This window comes from Equus asinus, chromosome 10 (genome assembly GCF_041296235.1).
Source record: "Equus asinus isolate D_3611 breed Donkey chromosome 10, EquAss-T2T_v2, whole genome shotgun sequence".
NCBI classification, from domain to species: domain Eukaryota; kingdom Metazoa; phylum Chordata; class Mammalia; order Perissodactyla; family Equidae; genus Equus; species Equus asinus.
The window spans coordinates 34,605,170-34,626,146 of record NC_091799.1 but is presented as its reverse complement, the minus strand read 5'-3'; the positions used below and the strand labels follow the sequence as shown (position 1 = coordinate 34,626,146).

At 46.4% G+C, this 20,977-nt stretch overlaps 1 protein-coding gene across 9 annotated transcripts in view; it reads right to left on the bottom strand.

The window, feature by feature from the left end:
- PTPN3 (protein tyrosine phosphatase non-receptor type 3) overlaps positions 1 to 20,977 on the bottom strand; it is a 139,098-nt gene that overhangs the window by 39,891 nt on the left and 78,230 nt on the right. For 5 of the 9 annotated variants that reach the window (XM_044779077.2, XM_044779079.2, XM_044779075.2 and 2 more), the window contains 7 exons: positions 18,847 to 18,891; positions 15,184 to 15,236; positions 9,366 to 9,486; positions 8,154 to 8,241; positions 5,205 to 5,293; positions 3,981 to 4,044; positions 2,468 to 2,640 (listed from right to left, as the gene is read on the bottom strand). In XM_044779077.2, the coding sequence (XP_044635012.1) occupies positions 2,468 to 2,640; positions 3,981 to 4,044; positions 5,205 to 5,293; positions 8,154 to 8,241; positions 9,366 to 9,486; positions 15,184 to 15,236; positions 18,847 to 18,891 (633 nt within the window). Of the gene's footprint in view, positions 1 to 2,467; positions 2,641 to 3,980; positions 4,045 to 5,204; positions 5,294 to 8,153; positions 8,284 to 8,511; positions 8,633 to 9,365; positions 9,487 to 15,183; positions 15,237 to 18,846; positions 18,892 to 20,977 lie in introns of those variants that run through there. The other 4 variants (XM_070519056.1, XM_014834458.3, XM_044779084.2 and 1 more) reach the window with 4 other exon arrangements.

The window sequence follows — 20,977 nt, the reverse complement described above, 5'->3', positions numbered from 1 at the left end:
AGCTATCTAGAGAATGAATTATTTAAGAGAATGGAGTTTGAAGCTGGTTTAAGGGACAGTCAATTGTGGCATTTCTAACTTGTAAACAGTGTTTTAAGGTCTTATTAAAACATTCTACACATTTCCTTGCAGCCTAAAACTAACAAAAACACAACAGAACAAAAAACAAAAGAACATAAACAGCATGAAACACCCGCTAGAATGCCAACGTACTAATTTACAGTAATGCTGTTGTCCCCCTGATCAAAACGCTCATGGCAGCATTGCTAGGAGAATCTCCATCAGAAACCAAACTACCATTGATGGAGAGCACAGAGTCAGAACGAGGGCAGCAAGCCAGGTGATTCAAAGGTTTAATGTAGCAGCTCCCCAAAGTATGTGTCACAGGTTATTAATAGGTACTCTTGGAAAAAAAAGTGTTCCATTGTCCCATAGTCTTGGAAAATACTGAACAAGTTTCTTTTACGTGGAACTTAAACACACAAATACGTAGATGTATCTCTAGGGGGTCTGGCAGGTCACATACCCCTCAAAGCCTCAGGTTTCTCACCTATAAAATGGAGATAATGAGGGCGGAAATTTGCCAGTACGCTGAAGCTGGTATGGGTAGTCAAGAGCCGCTGACCTGTGCCACTGAAACCCCTCCAACATCCCAAGTGACCTCCAGTGGTGGATTAAAGATGGCTACAAGGTTCTTTGACTCTTGAATCCAGCCCAGCCTGTGACTGTTTTGACCAAGGACAGCTGTGCTGGTTCTGGACCTAGTTTTTAGGATGAGCGGCCACTTCTGCCCTAGGCCCTCGGAGTCCTGAGCCTCTCTGTAAGAAACCTGACTACCCTATTGGAGAGGCCACATGAAGAGGCCCTGGGAACACACAGCGAGGGGGAGGGGTCCAGGTGAATCTAGCCCTCTGATCATTCCAACAAGGCATCAGGTATGTGAGAAGTCGTCCTGGACCCTCAGACCAGCCCAGGCACGTATCACTTAGAAACCCCAGAGTCTACGCCACAGGGAGCAGAGGCAGCAGCTGGCTGAGCCCTCCCAAATTCCAGAGCCACAAAATCTCGAGATATGACAGAATGGTGGTTGCCTTAAGCCACCAAAATAGAGGTAGTTTTTTATGCTACAATGGATAACCAAATCCCCCTCCCCACCAAATGCCTCTGTGTTGGCTGCATTTTACACACGAGGAAATAAAAAACTAAACTAAAACTAAAGCAACACAGGTAGAATCTGAACCTGGGCTCCTCAGCAACAGAGTCCACGCTTTCAACTGCTCACTGTGCCACTTCTCAGCCGGCCTGAAGGATTAGGTCCAACGGAAGTAAATACGATATTCCAACCAGTTATGTTCGTGACTTGTTCAGTAATAGAGCTACTGACTGTATAAAAATACTAGGCAGCATTATAAGCTAAAAACTCTGAAATACATTTGCTCTTGGCTCTTCAGAAGCTGAGAGAACATTCGGCACCATAAATACTATCGTCGATACTCACAGAAATTCACATTTATTTGCTCTATATAGTTACCTAGTGATTATCAACATAATAAGAAAGTCAATGGAATAGTCTGATACAGTCCCACACACCGGATAATGGCTCAGCCAGGACATCATTTAGTTGGTAACAGCCATATCGACAATGCAAAATCACCAAAACAATTTCTCAAACAAATGATTTAGAAATTATAAGAATGATCTGATAAACAATGTTACAGCTTGTATTTAGAAGGCAATCTTAGAACAAATAAATGCACAAAAATATAAACTGCATGATTAGTTTATTCATAGAATAAACTTTAAATTAAAAGTTAAAAATTGATAGATTTCTTTTATTACACTAGTCATTAAATATGCTGAAAGGCATCCCTGTGAATAATAGTACACATGGGATTGTTGTAAGAATTACACATAATTCAGTATGTGCACGGTACAAACTAAGACCCAATCACTGCCAGCTATATTATTACTGTTATTTCAGGTTTGTTGTGTGTATGTATCTCAAAGTCACCTGACTCTGGAGATCTTTACTTCTGTTCGTTCACTCATTATTACAGAGCATCTGAAGGAAGGAGAGGCTGTCTTCACGGCAACAAACCAGGACGACCCCTATGCAGGGCACCACGATGGCCCTCAGAGTCACTGCCATCTGCTTCCCTTATTGACATGGTGTGAGCAGTGGCAACTCTGGCTGCTTGGGAGCTCTGAGGACAAGGATTTGAGGAGGTAGAAACGAATGATGGGAATATGAGAAGTACCTGAGTGTGTGGAAGGAGACACTGCCGCCCGTGGAAAGACTCTCAACCATGGTTCTGAGACCCACAAGCAGCCCTAGCCCCATCGCCTGGGGCCCCTGGGTGACGGCATCCCCCGACCTCCCTTGACTGAGGGTGTCCACTACCCAGTGGGGATCAGGACACGCTTGCATCTCAGTCTAGTGTGGATACTGTCCCTAAAGCATACTCACTTTTTTGAGTTCCTAGAGCCCAGAGTCCAGTACTGAGACAGAACATTCTTTTCCTGAGGTAGTAGCTTCTTTGCCTGAAAGAACGTATGGTGCTCGACACACGATTTCCACAAGTTTTTGCAAGATCGGTAATTTAACATGTTGAAGGCCACAATATGTTCCCTGGATTCTGTCTGGGAGAAAAAATACAGTAGAGATGTCATCTGCATGGACAGAGGAGCGAGGTCTCACCGCATTCTACGCAGTGGTCATCAGGTAAGATGTGACAGACAGAAAACGGGCTTCCAAGTGCCTCAGGCCACAGACCAGTGTTAAATGCATATTCGAGAGGCATATTCGAGAGGCGGATGTGTTAACCATCTTTCTGAACATGGTGATACAGACGACCAGAGTCTACTCTCTATCATCATCCGTGGGCCTTTGTGAACACTTTCGCTTCAAATTTTCTCACTTTTCTAGGTTGGATATATTTGGAACCACCAGGTAAGGGCTGTCTGATACATTCCTTTGAAAACTTAGCTCTGGGAAAATCTCCTGAAGAGATAATCTTCCACCTATCTGACGAGAGGCATTTATAACACTTTGGATTTCTCTACTTGCTTCCCACAAAGCATAGAGTTAAATCAAGTGCTCATATCTCATTATTTCTTTTCCCTTCATCCTACTCTATTTTCAGGTTAAATTACCATCTTGTGTATTTTGTACCACCTTCAGTCTTGCACTGTGGGGGTGGAGGGGTGGGGTTCAGGAGACCCAGATTCTGGTCCTAGTTTGCTCCGAGCTTTAGTGCTCTCATTTCTAAGAGCTCACTGCGATGTGGAGCCATTTTGAGTACATACTATCTTTGGAAAATTGGGAAACGGACACAGAGACAGTAAGTGAAAAATATGCAGCATAACGAGACAGGGCATAGCGTCATGGAATGAGCTGGCATCTCGGATTCATGATGACCAGGTCAAGTTCCAGCTCCTCCACTTAACAGCTGCGGGAGCCTCAGTGCTAAGTCGTTCTTCTCCATGTGGAAAACCACAATGAGTTATCTAGGGAGCTGTGGACTCCTCTTACGAGATACACACAAAGCCATCATACATTTTAAACACCAAGGGAAGGAACTGAACTCGTTGACGTTTATCGCTACACTGCGGTGGGCTCTGCCAGGTGCTATGACCAGTGCGCTTTCCTTTAATCCTCATTATTCCCTAAGAAGTGGGCACTTCTGTACGCAAGGTAACTTGGGCTAGTGGAGGTTCATTAACCTGCCCAGCTGGTAAGTGGAAGACCTAGGACCCGAACCCATTGTCTCCACCTCCAAAGCAAGTTACTTCCCCAACCAGAGAGGCAGAGTGAATTATACAGAGAACTGCTGGATCCTCTGACATCCATTTCCTTTCCACCATAGGCCGTGCTCTTTCTTCCCTGGTATACATATGGCACATCGCCTTTCCCCGCGGGGGAACTAAGAGCTGAAGTGGCTAAAAACACAAGAAACAAAGCAAGCGTAGATATAACTCACCTGCTTTTGTCGCTGATGTATAAAGAACTTTTTCCTTTTGAAAGAAATTTTTAGTATGTTCACCCTGCAAAAAATAAAATACAAAAAAAGCACATCGGGGATCAGCCGGGTTGTAGCTGACGCCTCTTGATGTGTGTCCTCTACTCCGTGATCGTGATCATGGGGGCTCCCGGCTTCCCAGAGTTTCCTTCAGCAGAGAAATGATGGCGGCCCCATTGCCTCAGCCACACACCAAGGAGGTGACTGACGCTGAGGATCACATAAGGACCACTGGATTATGACGTAGGTTTTAAATAGCAAGAACTATGGGCAACGTGCTCTCTTCGCGGTCAGCTGCTTTTGTGACACTGCAGCTCTGCGTGAGATGGTGTGTACCTGGGGAAAGACAGCTGAGGGCAGTGTGGAGCAGCAGAAAGAGGACAGAGCAGCCAGACCTGGGTTGCATCCCAGCTCCGTTACTTAATAGCCGTGTGTCAAGTAGCCTCTCTCGGATTTGCATAATAACACAATGATAGCCACCACCAACAGAGTATTTCTTATATACCAGGTCCCCTACTAAAAGCTTAACAAGCAGCCTCTCAACTAAGCCTGGCAGACAGTCCTGAAAAGTATGTATTATTAGACCCAGTTTTCAGATGAGGGAACTGAGGCTCAGAGACATCACCAACGTGCTTGAGATCATTCAACCAGGAATGCTCGGGGCCAGGAGCTGAGCCTGAGCTCTGAGGCCCTCCACCATGAAATCTCCTCAGCAGTGGGGACAGCACTGCCTTTCTCAGAGTTGCGAGGATTCAAGTCTGTTGGATGCCCTGAGTTTTTAGACCAGAACTGAGCATTTTGTAAAAGTTCAATTAATAACTAAGGAACTGCACTGAAAATTCAGCTCATGCCCAGAGGAACCTCTCTGAATTCTGGTCAACGCACTACCCAGGAAGGATCCTTAACTCCAAGGCCTGCCTTGTGCCACTTGAGCCACGTTTCCATACACTATCCCCAACCGCAAGTGACGGGAGGGTCGGGCAGGAGTGGGGATTCTGACGAGGACCAGAAGCGTTTTCACAAGTACTGAATCGGGATCAAATTCAGAGGTCAGAGGTTAAAAGCTCGGGGAACGTCTCCATCCCCTCTTTGGAAACAAAAGTTAAAAATCAGACGTAACATTACTTTGCTCAGCGTATTTTTAAAGCATGACTCAGAAAATAATTAGAACCGGTTTGCACTTACCAAGGATAGAAACTTGTGCAAATATATTTTCGGTACACGGCGATGCCCGAGGAAGCAATTCCAATCATTAGATCTAAACTGTGCAGGTCCTGTAGGAAGTAAGATCTCAGCTTCACAGTGTGTTACTGTGCCCTCCACTGACTCAAGCACCCACGCTTTTATAAATAGCAACATGTACGAGCTCTAAAGAGAAAATGTTACTGGAAACAGGCAAAAACCCCCTCTTGACAGACACTTAAGATCTTAGTACTAAGCACCAAATTCTCCTAAAGTACATGCAAACTGCCTGACAGCAACACCTGGCATCCATCGGTTTAGAAGTTATCAGGCAAGTCCACTCTTTCCACAGAACCACTGAACATTCTAATTTCACATTTTCAACACTTAGTATTAGATATCATATTAAAATCAGAAAGGCCTCGCCTCCTGCACAGCTTTATACAGATCTCCTATCACTGAAAAGCTTTAGCTCTTATAATTAAGTACAGAACTGCTGACTCTAAGTCCAATTAAGAAACAGATATTGCTTATAAATCCAACACATTCAATGTCTATTAAGAGCCTATGTGCTAGGCATTGCCACAGACAGTGAAGACACAGAAGGAAGATACAAGCCGTTTTAAATCCTTTTGGGAACTACGTGAGTATAAGTAAATAAAATTTTAAAATAAAACAGTGCCTTCCCCTGAGTCATCTATTATCCCTATTTACCCAACTGGATACTCAGAATTATAAAGAAGGGGCAGGGTTTGACTCAGAGACCACTGAGCGGGAACCTCAGTTTCCCACTTCCTAGCTGTGTTATTTTGGGCTCTTGAGCCTCAGTTTTTCCTTGGGAACAATAAGGATTCTCGAACCCACCTCCAAGGGTTTTCATCAGGCTGAAATCAGAGAATACAAGCAAAGGATACAGAACAGGGCTTGGCATGTGCTCGGTCTAATAAACATTCGTTCCCTTTTGCCTCTCAAGAGACAGTGAGCCAAATCACTTATGAACACTGTGAATGCGGGAAATCAGAGAAACTGGCCAAAGAAAACAGTGCTGACACTGTGGAAAGTCCAGAGAATATTTACTATTGGGCACCCAACCGAAATCACAGGCTTAAGTAAGCAAAACTAAATCTGCACAGTGAAGACCATAGGTGCATTTAAACATGATACCTGTGATCAAAATATAAGGAAATAGTAAGCCCGTTGGACAGAAGGACGAATTAGCAAATGAAATCAAAATCGAGTGCAGAATAAGGAAATAAGTGAATGGTTTGGGTGGCCAGTGACCAAGGTCTCAAGTCCCCTGGTTCTGTGGTCTTTCAGTTTGTACCCCAACCCCAGGCGCCCGGACAGCTACTCCACTGAAGTCCCATCCCCATCCCCACACTTTCCAGCTCCCCTTGTAGAAGGCAGGGCCAGGTGACTCGGCATGGTCAATGTGTTATGAGCAGAAGTGATGTCTCTCTTCTAGGCCGAATCATTTAAGAGCTGGTGGGCAACCCTCCGGCTTCCTCTGCCCTTGTGACAAGCATCAGGCCAGGTGAAGATGGTAAAGCCACAAGACTGAAGCGGCCTAGACTGCCAAGTCACCGCATGGAGAAGGGCCGCCCTAGAGACTCCCTGGGACCCGTCGCAGATTCTATACTGCCGAGGCATAAGCTTTGTGGTACCAAGTTACTGAGATTTAGGGGGTTTTGGTTGATGCAGCATACCCAGGGGTAACCCAACGCTCTGATATCTCAGGGAGCATCAGCCAGGCGGGTAATTATCTGGCCTCAGGACCCTCACAGGGCATGAGGGCTGTTTCACTGACGGCACTGGGGGCGGGGAGAGCACAGATCAACTCCGGTGGACATAAAGTCCACATCATCACGGAAGAAAGTTCTCTACAACATTCCACTACAGACCAAACATTTGCAAGTGGAATAAAAATTAACGGGCAAGTCTCAAAGTTGATATTTTGTAAGACCTGATATCTTTTTTCCTGCTTTATTACTTATGTCATAACTCGCTCGCGTCACAGTTATGGGACTGATGTGAGACAAAAGTAAATGAGTTTTTGTATGAATGCCAAAAATATTACATAGATGTAAAATTTGGTCGTTTACTCAACTTCCCTGAGCCTCAGTTTTCTCACCTGAAAAATGGGATGATTAGATAACTGATTTCACAAGGCCACAATCTTTAAATGGAACAATGGCTAGTCTGTAGTAGGTGTTCAACCAGTATTTCCTTCCTTTTGGATAGGATGCAAGTCAGTTACATTAGTGTGTCACTGCTCAAAGATCAGATACCAATTAGACAGCACTGGGGTCATGTACTGAAGCCACTACATCTGTGCTGTCTGATCTTTGAACAGTTCCTGAGTATCGGTTTCTCCAACTGTAAAATGGGATAATGCTATACTTACCTCATGGTATTACTACGGGAATAAATAAGCTCCTGTGCCCAGCACAGAGAAATTGCTCGATATTCAGTAGATAATAGATACTAGCCAACTTTATTTAAAAAGTTACAAGCAATTTAAAATATTTGACTTTGACAATCATGCCATAATCTAAAAAACCTGCGTAACCAGCTCTAATTGGAGCAGCATTGTGATTAAGTGGCAGAAACTTTGGCTCATTGAAGTATCACTCAGAAAACAGACTTAAATGCTTTTTTTTTTTGCCTCTTTAACCATAATATGAAATGGTCTTACAAACATTACTTGTTTCTAACCTCCTGACTCCCTAAAAGGAAAACGTTTTCAAGTACAAAGGCGAACCAGAAAAAAGCAATCAGATAACCCACAAAATTCAACGTAACTTTATAAACCTTCCAAATATCTAAAAAAAAAAAAAAAAAAAAAGGCTTGTTTATTATACTGGAAAAGAAATCGTTTCATCAAGAAGCTTCCAACTTTCAGAAGTTAAAATCAAAACAATCTTTCCATCAACACGTGCCCAGGACACATACCCTGCCACCGTGCAGCTCCACTCCGTAGAAGTCGAGGGTCCGTGCAATGTTGATGTAGCAAGATTCAGCTTCCGACTGTTTCAGCCCACTACAGAAGGGACAAGGTACAGAGTTCACCCGATAGGTGGAGGATATCAACTCCAATTCGTAAAATTAATAAAAATCTAAGACATTGGGTAACATTTCTGTAAGGTTCTTAAACGCCTTATGTTACTAACTTTCAACAATCTAACCCAAATTCTCCTAAACCAGGTTTTTCTTCTTGTCCACTGACTACGACCTCATCTAGCCTGTTCGTCTGTTAAATAGTACTTCTCCCTTCGTGGGCTCTCAATATCCAGACACAGAGGACTGTCACCTTCTGGAATGCCTGTTCTGCTTATTCCAGGGTGCTTAATTAACAGGTACTCTCCAGGTCCTTCCGCCTTCATCTAGCCTTTTAGCAGCTGCCTCAAACTTCCAAACGTCACTGTACTATTTTAGGAGCTGGCCTCTGCTGGGGGAGCAATTCTGGGATACAGGCTTGGCAGAAGGGACGCTGGCTGCCGGGCCTTTGTTTTTACCGCCTTCCCAGGAATGTGAGGTCCCTTGAGAACTGGCCTTCTCGGTTGGGGTGGCCCTTATTTGACCGGAACTGAGCAGCTGCCACCGCAGCTTTGAGCAAAAGGAGGCAAGAAAAGAGGAGGGCAGAACCGAGCATACGGGTTGAAGTTGGGTCTTGCCCATAGGCAGCTGTGCTCCCTTCTCGAAGTAACGCGGTTTCAGGAACTGAACCCACAGAGAACTTGGGATCCACCCAGCCTGCCAGCACTCACGTCCGTACGCCTGTCTGTTCAACGGGACCTCAACGAATGGCCCATTTTATTAAATGTGGCAAACTGCTCAAAGGTTTATCTGGGAGAGTTAACTTGTGGGGCAATCTGATTTCAAAATGGGTCATTTCCTCCGGGAATTAACTGATTTCAATGACATCCTGAAATGGGATGCAGCAAGTCAGCCTGAACTCTTACTGGTTTTTTACACTCCACAGAAAGGCTAGTTATGCCAAATATATCTGCCACCATAATAGCTCAAAGGCTCACAAACCCCCAACGTCTTGAAAAAAAGATTCCTGACCAAAAGCAAGAGACCGCTTCAGAGGCGACCCGAGGTCGGACAGTCCCTGCCCTGAGTTCCCAGGTAGACCTCCCCCACCTCCCCCCCCCACCTCACCTGTGCTGCTTGTGGAGAGATTCCACCTTCGTCACAAAGTCATCGCTCTGATCGGGTATAAACTGACTGTCAGAGAGATAGCCCGGATGATGAATGGAAGAATTATAGTCCCCAAAGTGAGCTATCAAGACAGAAGGAGGCAAAAATCGCCATTTCAGTATGGTCTGTATGTACAAGTATCTACAGCATCACAATGAAAACATTAATTGGAAACATTTTCTGAGAAGCTCTGCCACCACATGAACTTGAGTTTCTGGATTCAACGTTATCTGAACCCTCATTCCAGCTAAGTGCTGCCACACACGCACCAACTGATTCACTGTCCCCAGGGACGCATGAGGAGACGACTGTTGGAATCTAGGTCCTGTCGCAATGCCATGCCTGTTTCATACTCCATGGGCAGCATGGCAGTTTGCACTCACACCCCCGGATAAAGGGAAACAAGAGCACCCACCCAGAAAATGCTCCACTCTGTGTGCCAGGTCCTGGGCAGGCCCTCTGCAGTCCCCCAAGGCTGTTACGTCACACTGGACCAACCTGCTCTGAAAAGTGGGTGTGGGCAGAAGAGGTCATGCTGACCTGACCACTCCCTGGGATTTGGGGAAGTATGGAAGAAAGGGAAGCAGGATGTGCTCAGAGGCCACGGGGTGGGGAGAGGGAGGATCTGGCCCTGGCAAGGCTGGTGGCTGAGTTCTGGGGAAAAAAGCAGCACTCTTAGAGAAATCAGAACACAGCTGCTAGGCTGCCAGGCAAATCACTTTGGGGATCTGCTCTAAGAGGAAGGGGGACCTTACAGAGGCACTCCCAGATGATCCCCAGTCCAAATGGCACCTCTCCCTCAAGACCCTTGACTGCCATCTGCAGACGTGATTCATTGATGTCTATGATGTCAGTATTCCTGAGTTTTGCAGTGCCCAACCTGTACAAGTGTATATGGCTGCCCTGAGGACTCAAACCATTGGGTGTCTGGACTGTTGGGGAGACTGGGAAAAAGGACCCTGGTTGAGGAGCTGAGGATCTGGCTTGTGGTACCCAAGGACACCTGCTTCCTATCTCCAAGATTTAGTTTTTCCATCTGTTTAAAAACAGGAGTGAGGAAGACAACTTCTAGCTCCGATGAGCAATTAATTTAGTATTCTACTTTCTTAACAAAAAAAGACTATTTCATCTTCTTAAAAATATTAACCTTGATGTTGCCAAAGGCCTTAAATTCTTCCTGCAACTGCTTCAATACTAGGAGGCTTCCAAGGACTCTCGAGTGTTTCAGAGTACCCATTCGACACAGGAGATTTCTAAGTCAGCTCCTCCTCTGTTAGAAGGACAGGGGTTGGGGAAAGCTACGGTGATGCCCCACGGCCAACCTCAGAAGGAAAGGAAATGAGCCAGGTGGGGCGTAGGTGAATTTCATCACAAAGTTGAAAGGTCAGTTGCAGGGGTATCTTCCTTTATATTCACCGAGCCTTGCTCAACTTCGACTGCCATCACACAAGGGCTGCTCTTTGAGAGCACTGTAATAAGAGATGGGTTTCCTCCTTACACTGTCCCTTGAGGGCTGGGAGTGGGTCAGACTCACCATTAGGGTTTAGCACCAAGGCAAGGCACACAGTAGGTGTGCAGGGATGTGGGTGCTTGGAATTGACATGTACAGAGACAACTGCCAAGTTCGACTTTGGAAGGGGAAAAGGGCAGAAAGCCAAGTGACTCACACACGCAGACCTGGTCACGGGTAGACCACAGGCTGTCAAGGCCAGCTAACGGGACTAAGCTGTGGATGGAAATGTCAAGGCTGTGCGATGTAAGCACAAGTGTGATCTAAGGTGAGTTTGTGCATGGTGAAATATTACAATAGTGCATCTACAGGAAACAATTTGGATGGCCTGACACAGGGTCCCCAACAAGGAAAGCTCGAGAAAGCCTTAGAATCACCTTGTCCCAACTCCTTATGTGACAGGGGAAGGAAGTAAGGTCCAGAGAGAAGGGACTTAGCCCTATCACAGAGCATTTTTCAGCAGAGTCAAGATCAGAACCCAGATGACCTGTGCCCCAGCTACTGCTCCCGCCATTCCACCAGCCCACCAGGCCTGAGCTGCCACTAGCCATTTGCTGATAATAGTGGTCACGTCCCCAGAGGGCAACCAAATGCTGCAAATGACTTTGAGCCTCAAGGCAGAGCCCTATTCGATTTTACTCTGTTGGTTTCATTAGCTCATGGAGATTCTCCTGGATCTTGATTTGGTCATCCATCACATGAGCTAACAGTCCCAACTCCTGTGCCTTTCTGCCAGCACGAACAGCAGGGTTCTCTCTTTAGTCAAGTCACTAACAAACACCTGCATTTAACATGAGATCAATGAACCTCCCTGTAGGCTGGGTTTCCCTTGAAATCTTAGTTGGCTAGTCTGTGCAAAGTCCTGTGCTAACCACTAGGGGGAAACAAAGAAACAGTCACAGCCAACACCTGCAAAGCACAGGGCGGTTTCCACGTTGATTTCAATGACATCATCCCACTAGATGCTCTTGACAACCCAGTAACAGGCAGTGCTTTCATCACCACTAAATGGAAAAGGGAACTGAGACCCAAGGAAGGGATCTGCCCACTGCTGCTCAGCTGGTAACTTGAAGCCAGACTCTGACCACAGTCTATACTCTTATCTACTTGCTATATACCACATGCCCTGAACTCTAGAGTAACACTCTTTTCTGTTTGTGCGGAGGCAATACATGCAAACGCTAATTATACAGAAAGAAAAGGAAATACGTGCTTATGTGGGAAATACCTTGTCTTTTAAGTTCCATGCCTTCTTCTGGCTGATACTACTTTATATTTTGCAGGAAGGAGTACGTCCCAGGTACTCAAGTGGATGGTATTTCAACCTGTCTAGCTGTTGTGCTGGGAAAGCCCTTTGCACGCTATTCCTCCAACTCTCACTTGATCTTAGAGCTTTTTCTCAGGGGTCATTGCTAGGAAGCTTTTCCAGCTCTCCTCCCCTCTCCACCAAGCAGGATGGAGTGCATCCTCTGTTCATCCTCACTGCCAGCATCACCTGGTCCACCTCTCCTCCCTACCAGGCCGTGGACCCCTTGCTTTGTCCGTGCACCCTGAGGCTCGTGCAGAACCCATACATGGCAGAGGCTCAGAGGATGTTATGGAGTAAATACTTATTTCCGAAAATTTCATTCTTTGAGCCTCACAAACCCTTGACAGGCCACCGGTATCTTCCACCATCAAGTCTTTTCAGGTACTTCACCCACAGATCCCTTTACTTTTCATCGAGTAAGAAAATGTGCTTTTGGTTTGCAGATTCGCTGACCACTGGTAGGGATTATCTGCATGAGACACCCCTCTTGGGACAATGTGGCAAAACGTATCAGATAAAACTGAGGCATACCCTTTGATCCAGCAATTTCATATCCAAGAATTAATCTTATAGGAATGCATGCACAGAAATATGGAAAAAATACATTGACCGAGGGTGGAGGAATAAAGAACTTGCACTTAAAGTGGCTTGCCTGACAAGCCGTGCTATTACTAGCATGATAGTCACGCTGATCGTTCTACTGAAGCAAGTCTTCACTTTTTAGGTGCTAGTAACTTTCCTTAGCTCCCATTCTTTCAGTCCTCTGCAGAGGGGAACCTGAGTACTGAAGCTTAGGATTTTTTTATTCGCTTCTTCAATTTTACTCTAAATAGTTTACAATAGGCAGTTCTTCGGACAGTTTTCTTCCCGGCTGACATGAAAATACAGTAAGAGTTAACACGAGCCAGGCACTGTTCTAAGAGCTTTACAAACAGTAACTCATTTCATCTTCCCTAGGCCCCTAAGAAGTAGATACTGTTACCATCTCCACTTGACAGATGAAGCTGAGCCCTGGAGAGGCTTAAGGTCACGCAGGTGTAAGTGGAAGAGCCAAGACCCAGGTAATACGGCTTCAGTGTGTGCACTCACTGACTCAGTTAACAGCGATGGTCCGAGTATAAAGGCTTCTTAGTTACACATCACCTTTGTGCGTGTTACTTGAACCAAGATTCCATATTGTGAGTTGTCGTAATCATCGTCACTTCCACTTTACAGGTGAGATAACCAAGATTCACATAACTGGCAAATGGAGAACCCAGGATTTAAATTGGGTCTGACCACGTCCAAAGCTACGTCTTTCCCAGTGTTGCTGCCCCTCGAACCTGGAGCTCTAGTTACAAACACCAAACTCGCTCTGACCTCAGCTGATCAGCCTGGCAGAGATGGAGTCCACGAGGTCTAGAGATCAGTAGGAATACAGGCTGACTGGTGACTGTGCCATTTCCCACATGGATGCATCATGGCCAGGTCTGTTCTAGATGTATCACAGAGAGAGGGGAACTTTCTGATCCACCCAGGCCCCCCACCGTACAACCCCTTCCGGGTTTCCCACTGGAGAGGAGATGCAGGTTACAGGGGGAGACTAACGCTGGGCCTTGTCTTACTAGTGAGGAGGGTCACGTAGAAGTCTCTCCTCCACTTCCTGGTATCACGCAGGTGGGCAGGTAAGCTGCAGGCCCAGCCACCTTGCTCTTCATTGCTCTCACTTCTGTTCTCTGCTGCTAGGGGAGCAGGCAGACTCAAGGCCACCTCAGGAGTCCCTGTGGTGAGTAGTTCAGCGAGCACCTGCTCTGAGACCTGACCATCCTGCTCTCTTAACCCTGTACCACACAGTCAGCTATGAGGATAACAGGCCAGGATGATGTGACACTTATGAGAAGGGAGAGGGGCCTTCTGAAGTCTTGAGCTACCCCGCAGCTCCATGCGAGTTCTGTGCCGATGTACTGTACTGGCACCACCCAGCGAAGTAACTACAAAGTGGTTCTTCCCCTTCCGCCCAGCTATGCACCTATTCATTGCGCACACCCAGCTTCTCCCAAAGGGCCTCATGTGGGACATATGCTCAATAAAGTTTGCTGACTGAATGAGCGGACTCTTACTCCAGCTTAAACAGGCCTCGATGGAAAATTCTACCTGGACTTTCTAACCAACATGGCAGCCACTAGTCACATGCGGCTACTGAGCACCTGAAATGTGGCTAGTCCAAATTGAGATGTGCTGTAAGTGTAAATCTGGACTGGTTTTCAAAAACTTAGTATGAAAAAAAGACCAAGCTATGTCATTAATTTTTTACAGTGATTACATATTAAAATATTATTTTGGCTATACTGGGTTAAATAAAATATATTAAAACTAATCTCAACTATTTCATTTAAATTTTTCAATATGGCTACTAGGAAATTTAAAATTACATCTGTGGTTCACATTTCTACTGGATAGTGCTGCTATACACCAACATATAACCCATTCACTCTATGGAAACTCTAAAAATAAATTCCTAAGGTCCCAGCAGTGTTTCAGAGTAGTGGAGGTGACCTCCAGTCAATTCCTTAGACTAGCTGGGTCTTGGTTTCCATATCTGTAACAGGTGACTGGTAGAAATGTTTGCTCCACTGGGCTTTGTTACGGAGACCACATTCAACACGGGTGTGATGCCTCTGGAAGATGTAGTGTGCAATGGGTGTCTTCTGTTTTATGGGCTCCCCATGGAGAAAACCCCACACCACCACTCATCCACTCTTTTCCCCTTCACCACCTTCCTTAATCTAACATGCCTGAGCTGAAGGAGGATGTCTTTCAGGGTGAAGCTGGGACTATCCAAACAACCAGAGATGATGCTTGCCCAACAGGATTCCGGGGGGAGGGGAAGGGACTCAGTCAAACAGGAGAGGCCAGTGACTTTCTCAATCTGCCAGTCAGAACAATCCGCCCATCCATGAAACGCTCCCTTTGTGACTTACATTGTACTGCGTAGGAGGCTAGGACCACTGCTGAGTTAAGAGGGCAGGTTAACCTGTCAGGAGAAACACGTATTAGGAAAGGCACAAGAACCAACAGCAGCCTGAAACACTCATCAATCAGGGAAACAGCTGTCTTTTCTTTCATAGATTAACCATTCAACATCATCAATCATAAAGACTATTTTATGACCCAACTCAATCTCGAATAGTAAAGGCAAGTGTAACACTAAAGATTTTTAAAAATTGAAAGAAAACCTTTTCATGTTTAAAATAATATACATTAATACAAATACCATGACTGTCTAATGTTGGCCAGGGTTTTGGCTGGCCAAGAAAAGTCAGGCTCATATCACTAAGAGGAAAAGCGAGAAATCTGTGCTCTTAGATCCATGGGCAGCCTTCGTATCTTTCTAGTAAAGACCTGAGACTTTTCACAGGGCTTGCTAAATGCCTGAGTTCTACTGAGTCCAAGGCTCTTGATTACCACTTACTAGAAGGGTGACATCCTCAGAGAAGGGGAAAATGGACAAGGGTTTTGAATTTTAAAACTCCTGTGAGCTTACAACTATGATATACAACTATATACTGCAGCTTTGGAGAGTTAAAAAAAAAAAAAAAAAAGAAACCTCCCATGAGTTTTAAGTTACTTAGTTAAAATTACTTTAGATTCTTAAATCTATCTATCCTCCTGAAGCTTCTGATCTATGGGAATGGCCTGTCCACCTCTCAGTTTTCCTGCCATCCACTAGAAATCCACCGACTTGAGAGGTTAGACTTGCTCTTCTTTCTTCTCAAGCTCACTGCCCTCCCCAACACCCTACTTCTGCCCGTGACTCCATCTCTGTCTTAGTCCTATTTCATATTCTCTGCTCGCTCCCTTTTCTCCGTGCCGCTTGGGATTCCATGGTCTGCCCAGGAGCTCGGCCAGCAGACCTGGAGCAGGGATCACTGGTGGGGTGCGGGGATGCACTGGGAGAGGGCTGAAGAGCAGCGGCAGGAGTGAGGGCTTGCAGAGCGGGGAGACATCGATTTTAAAAGCATTCTTCCCAGCAGCCCCGTGGGAAGTGGAGAAGACATGCAGTTTCCATGGCAGCCCACGAAGTTCCCAAGATGTGAGTCACCCCCATCTCTCTGACTAATTTGGTTGGCCCACTAGGGGTTCCCCTTCCTGTTCGCTGTGCTGTGTGCTGTCCCTGCAGCTGCGTATGAACGCAGCCTATCTGAGGGGCCCCAACTCGCCTCAAGTAGCTATGTATTCCTGCTAGGACTTCTGAGTCCTGAGACCCCTCAGTTCTCTCCAAGTCTGGAGACACGCCCAGGGGTATTCACCATCTATGCATTCATCTGGAGACCCAGAGAGTCCATGGCGAGAGCAGACATCAGCCATTCACTCTCCAAGACAAGCTTCAGTGAAATCTAAGCCAGTGCCCTTGCGACAGAAAGAGCAGATGAATGGGAGCTGGGCAACAAGTTAGGAGAGGGGCTAAGGGGGTTGTCTAGATGGAAGAAACAGACCTATGAATAAGTCAGAAAGAAAAGTATTTCCAAAGACTAGTATAAATACAAACTAAGGAAGGCTGAAAGTCTGCATTCCACTCTCAACTTGGCCACTAATGGGCTATGTGCTCTTAGACAGACCCCTTTCTTGGTGTCCAGGTGTTAGGGTCTCCCTCTGCTGGCTAGGATCACCTGTCTCAGCAGGAAGGAGATAATGCCTTGGGCACTGCCTCCCACGGACAGTTCAGACGAGTCAGGGCATGCTTCAACGCCCAGGAGAAATGCTCACTGGATCCACTGAGTCCATCAAGAGACCCACAGCTACGATGGGTCAAAGTCACCCCGACAGCCATCCGAGGAGCATTTGGAGGGGCAGTCCTCTCCTCAGAGGGGTGGTGAGATCCGCCTGCAGGCCTGACAAGGATGCCAGGGATCCAAGCTGGGAAATTTGTGGCCCTCAATAGATGTCTACTGATTCACACAAAACCAACAAGGAGTACTCTGCCTGGAGAAGAAAAAAGGAAGACGACCAATCTCCAATCCTTAGAGAGCTAGGCTGGAAGCTCCTGAGGAGCAGGGCCTCACCTTATTTGACCCGCACAGTACAGCCTGTCTCATAACAGGTGCTCGCAAAATATTTGTGGGAAAAACAAGCCGGTGTGTAGAAGAGAGAAACAAGTTTCTATGCTGCAGAGGGCAGCCTGGACCCCAGGGGGGGAGGGGTCATTTCACCCCAGAGTCGCCATGAGATGTAAGAAGGCTGCCCCACGGAAGAGTGAGCTCCCCATCACTGGGTGTGCTCCAGCGGAGGCCCAAGGCCTGTCCAGCTGTGCAAGAGAAAGGATTCCTTCCTCCCTTGAGTAGGAAGATGAGCTCAACGGCAAACACTAATTCTATGACCAGTCAACAGTCAACAGGTTCTGGTCATCCTTTCCTCATTGCGTCTCTTATTTCTAACTGCTTCTCCTCCCTCTCCCCGCCATCTTCACTGCCTTGCCCCTAAATCTCCGGCCTGGACGTCAGCAACAGCTTCCCCAAGGGTTGCGCCTTCCCTTCCATCCGGACTGGAGCCCCTCAGCCTCCGCCAGCCTGCCTTCCATCCACCGACACTATCTTTGTAGACGCTGCTCTCGCCAAATCCCTCCTGCTTAGAACCTCCAACAGCTCTCCTCTGCCTGCTGGATGTGAGACGCACGTCTAGGCTTGACGTGAAGAACCCCCTATTCTCCTCTAAGTTGCCAACGTGTGGCTTCTCACTGGGACTGGGGGGGTGGGGTGCCTTCTCACTGCCCAGGGAGATGCAACGCCTCACTTCTCTACCAACCCCAATACTGGCTCATTACAGCAGTCCACACAAACTGTTCTAGCCCACAACGGCGTCTCCTTCTCTTAAAACCTTAGGACACCTGTCGTCTCCCCTGCCCAGACTGGTCCCAATTGCTTCATGGGCTCCTGTCTCATTGCCCCCACAAGCCTGTAAGCCCCCTCCTGGAAACTCAGCGGAGGCTCCTGAAGACCCTTCTCAGGGGAACTAACCTGACAGGAGGAAAGACGGGGTGAGGAGAATGGGAGTAAGATGTGGCTGTTCCCACCATTTCTGCTGCCGTTTCTCCGGTGAGTCAAGAAAAACTCAGGATTTGGAGGAAGTAGTTCAGGGACCCCTGGCTTGGAATGTCTTCTCCCTTCCAGGGCTCTTCTCAGATACCCTCCAGCTTCCTCAAAAGAAGTGCTGAATCGTGGGCAGATGCTCAAGTCTTTGAACAAAAAAGTTCCCCAGGGAGACAATGAATCATCTATAGGTCCTGAGGGGCTCGGAAGGGGACCTAAATTAGGCCTGACCTGCCTTTCTGAAGGAAGCCTCTTTTACATTCTTGGTCTCTCCTTCCCTTTAAAATTTCTCAGGTCTTTACCGGAAAGATAGATGTACCTTTTATAATAAAATTGAAACAACATGAAATGAAGTTTATCAATCTTTCGCTTCTCTAAATCAAGACCAAGCTAAAAACAGATGTCCAGAGCACAGTGTCACAGAGGATGCCGCTTTCAACATCCATTCTTTGTTTACATTTCATATTGTTACCAGAAATGCACGTTCATTAGATTAAAACAAGGAATTTTAGTAGTCTGGCAACTGACAGGAAAAGAAGAACGCAAAATTCTCATTACCTTCCTTCACAAATATCCATCTTCAGTTGTAAGAAATACAAATGCCTATGAAACAATTGTTTTCATTAATTTATAATACTCAAATTGGAATAAACAAAAATAAATTTGATGAGTCAAGGACAAGACCTGTACATTTGAAAAACAAAATACATAAAAACATATTTTCGTCTAAAGTATCAGGTGCTATTTTGCACACTGCCCCTTCAGTAACAATGGCTTATGTGGCTGCGAAAGTCTGGAATGGCGGGGGCAATTTCCAGCCAGCCTCGGGCCAGCACATGCTGTCCTAGGGACTGTGCAGGGATGGATGGGGTGGAAGAGCCTGCCAACAATGCTGGTACCACTGCCAGTGAGCACCCCGCCCTCAGCCTGGACCTTCCCAGTCAAACCAGGGACTTCTGAGAGCACCAGGACCCACAGGCGTTCCGCCGAGGCAGCCCCCGCACAGAGGGGCCACTGTTCTGAACACAGCATTTGCACACCCACATTCCCTCTGCACGAAGTTGCTGAGAGGAGGGTCTGTGAAGACACCGCCTTGGCTGGGGCGCAAAGACCCAGCTGGGTTTTTTCCTGTGTCCCAGGAACTGTGGGTGCTCAAGCAGAGTTAGCATAAATGTCAGTCAATCACAGGCTGCCAGAACCTCCAAGCTGAATCCTGCACTTGTCTGTGAGCTACCAGCAACGTCCCTTCAAAACCTGGGACCTGGCTCATAGGCGGAGCTCGGTAAGTGGTCACAGGCCCCTCATCCTGTGAATCTGCCCCTTGATCCAGACAGCGGGGAAGAGAAGGCATCAACAGTGCCAGGCAGGGCCCTGGGGAGCTTTATATTTAGGGATGCGGCACACATGTGACACTTGGCCGCTAGCTCCCACTTTTTATGAAAGCCTGGATTCAAATGGGATAGACATTCCAGTTTCTGGCCAAGATGACAAAAGGGAAACTTCTTGAAATATAATACAGACACAGCAGAAGTGTTCAGGGGCAGGCGTGAGATAATTTTGGCAATTTAAACAAGTCCGTCTCGTTATTCCTTCAAATCTGTATGTTTAAAGGTCAGAGTGCCGGTGTTTTGAGACGGGAATGCTTCATGTGGCATTACAACCTATTTGCACAGTTCCGAGCTGTGTACATGGTACTTCATAACTTATCACCCCATTTCAGCCTCCTAATAACTCGATGAGGTAGGTACCACAACCTCCATTTTTTTTTTTTTTTAACAGCTGAGGAAACTGATGTTCAGGCTGTCTTATTTCAACCTGGACACTCATGCTACGAAAAAAATCTGACTATACTAAAAGTTTCTTATGCATCTAATGAATAAAAAGCTTAGGATCAATTTCCTAACTCTGATATTATTACTTTGACTATAATTAATCATCAACTACTCTTAATGTGTTGAGCACCAGCACAGAGAGACGGTATAGCATACATTTGCTGATTCATGCTCATTTCATATTGGAATCTCCAACTTTTCCACCTAGGAGAACATAATTGGTCCTTTCAATGTTCATCCAAGCTGACATTCAACCAGAATTAAGTGTTCTCTCCTCCTCTAATGCTACCGAGAGAAAGAAGAGAAGGGCGAGAATTATAGATTACCCAGTGGTTAACCTGGGCTTTCTCACGAGCCCAGCTAATCACAGGGCATCTTCCTAGGGAGGTAAAAGTGACCACAAACTTGGAGGTCATCATTTGTCAAGTGCTACCTTGTCATATATTCAGCAAGGTTTGAGTCAACCCCATGACATCATACACAAAGAAATGGGAAAAGTGGGACGAGACCCAAACTTAGGAGACCTCTTAGGAATCTTGAAGGAGCCTAATTTTGAGACTGCCGGGGAATGAAATTCTGTTCAGAAGGATCTACATTTATCAGAAACAGCAGTTGTGGAGGCTTACAATTGGGGAGGCATTTATTTCACAATTAGATGAAAGGAAAGTCACTTAGAAGAGATGCTTGGCATGCCTGACTTCAGAAATGGAATGGTCTGGGGCCAGCCCTGTGGCTGAGTGGTTAACTTCACGCACTGCACTTTGGTTGCCTGGGGTTCACCAGCTTGGATCCTGGGCGTGGACCTACACATGACTCATCAGGCCATGCTGTGGCAGCGTCCCACATAGAGGAACTAG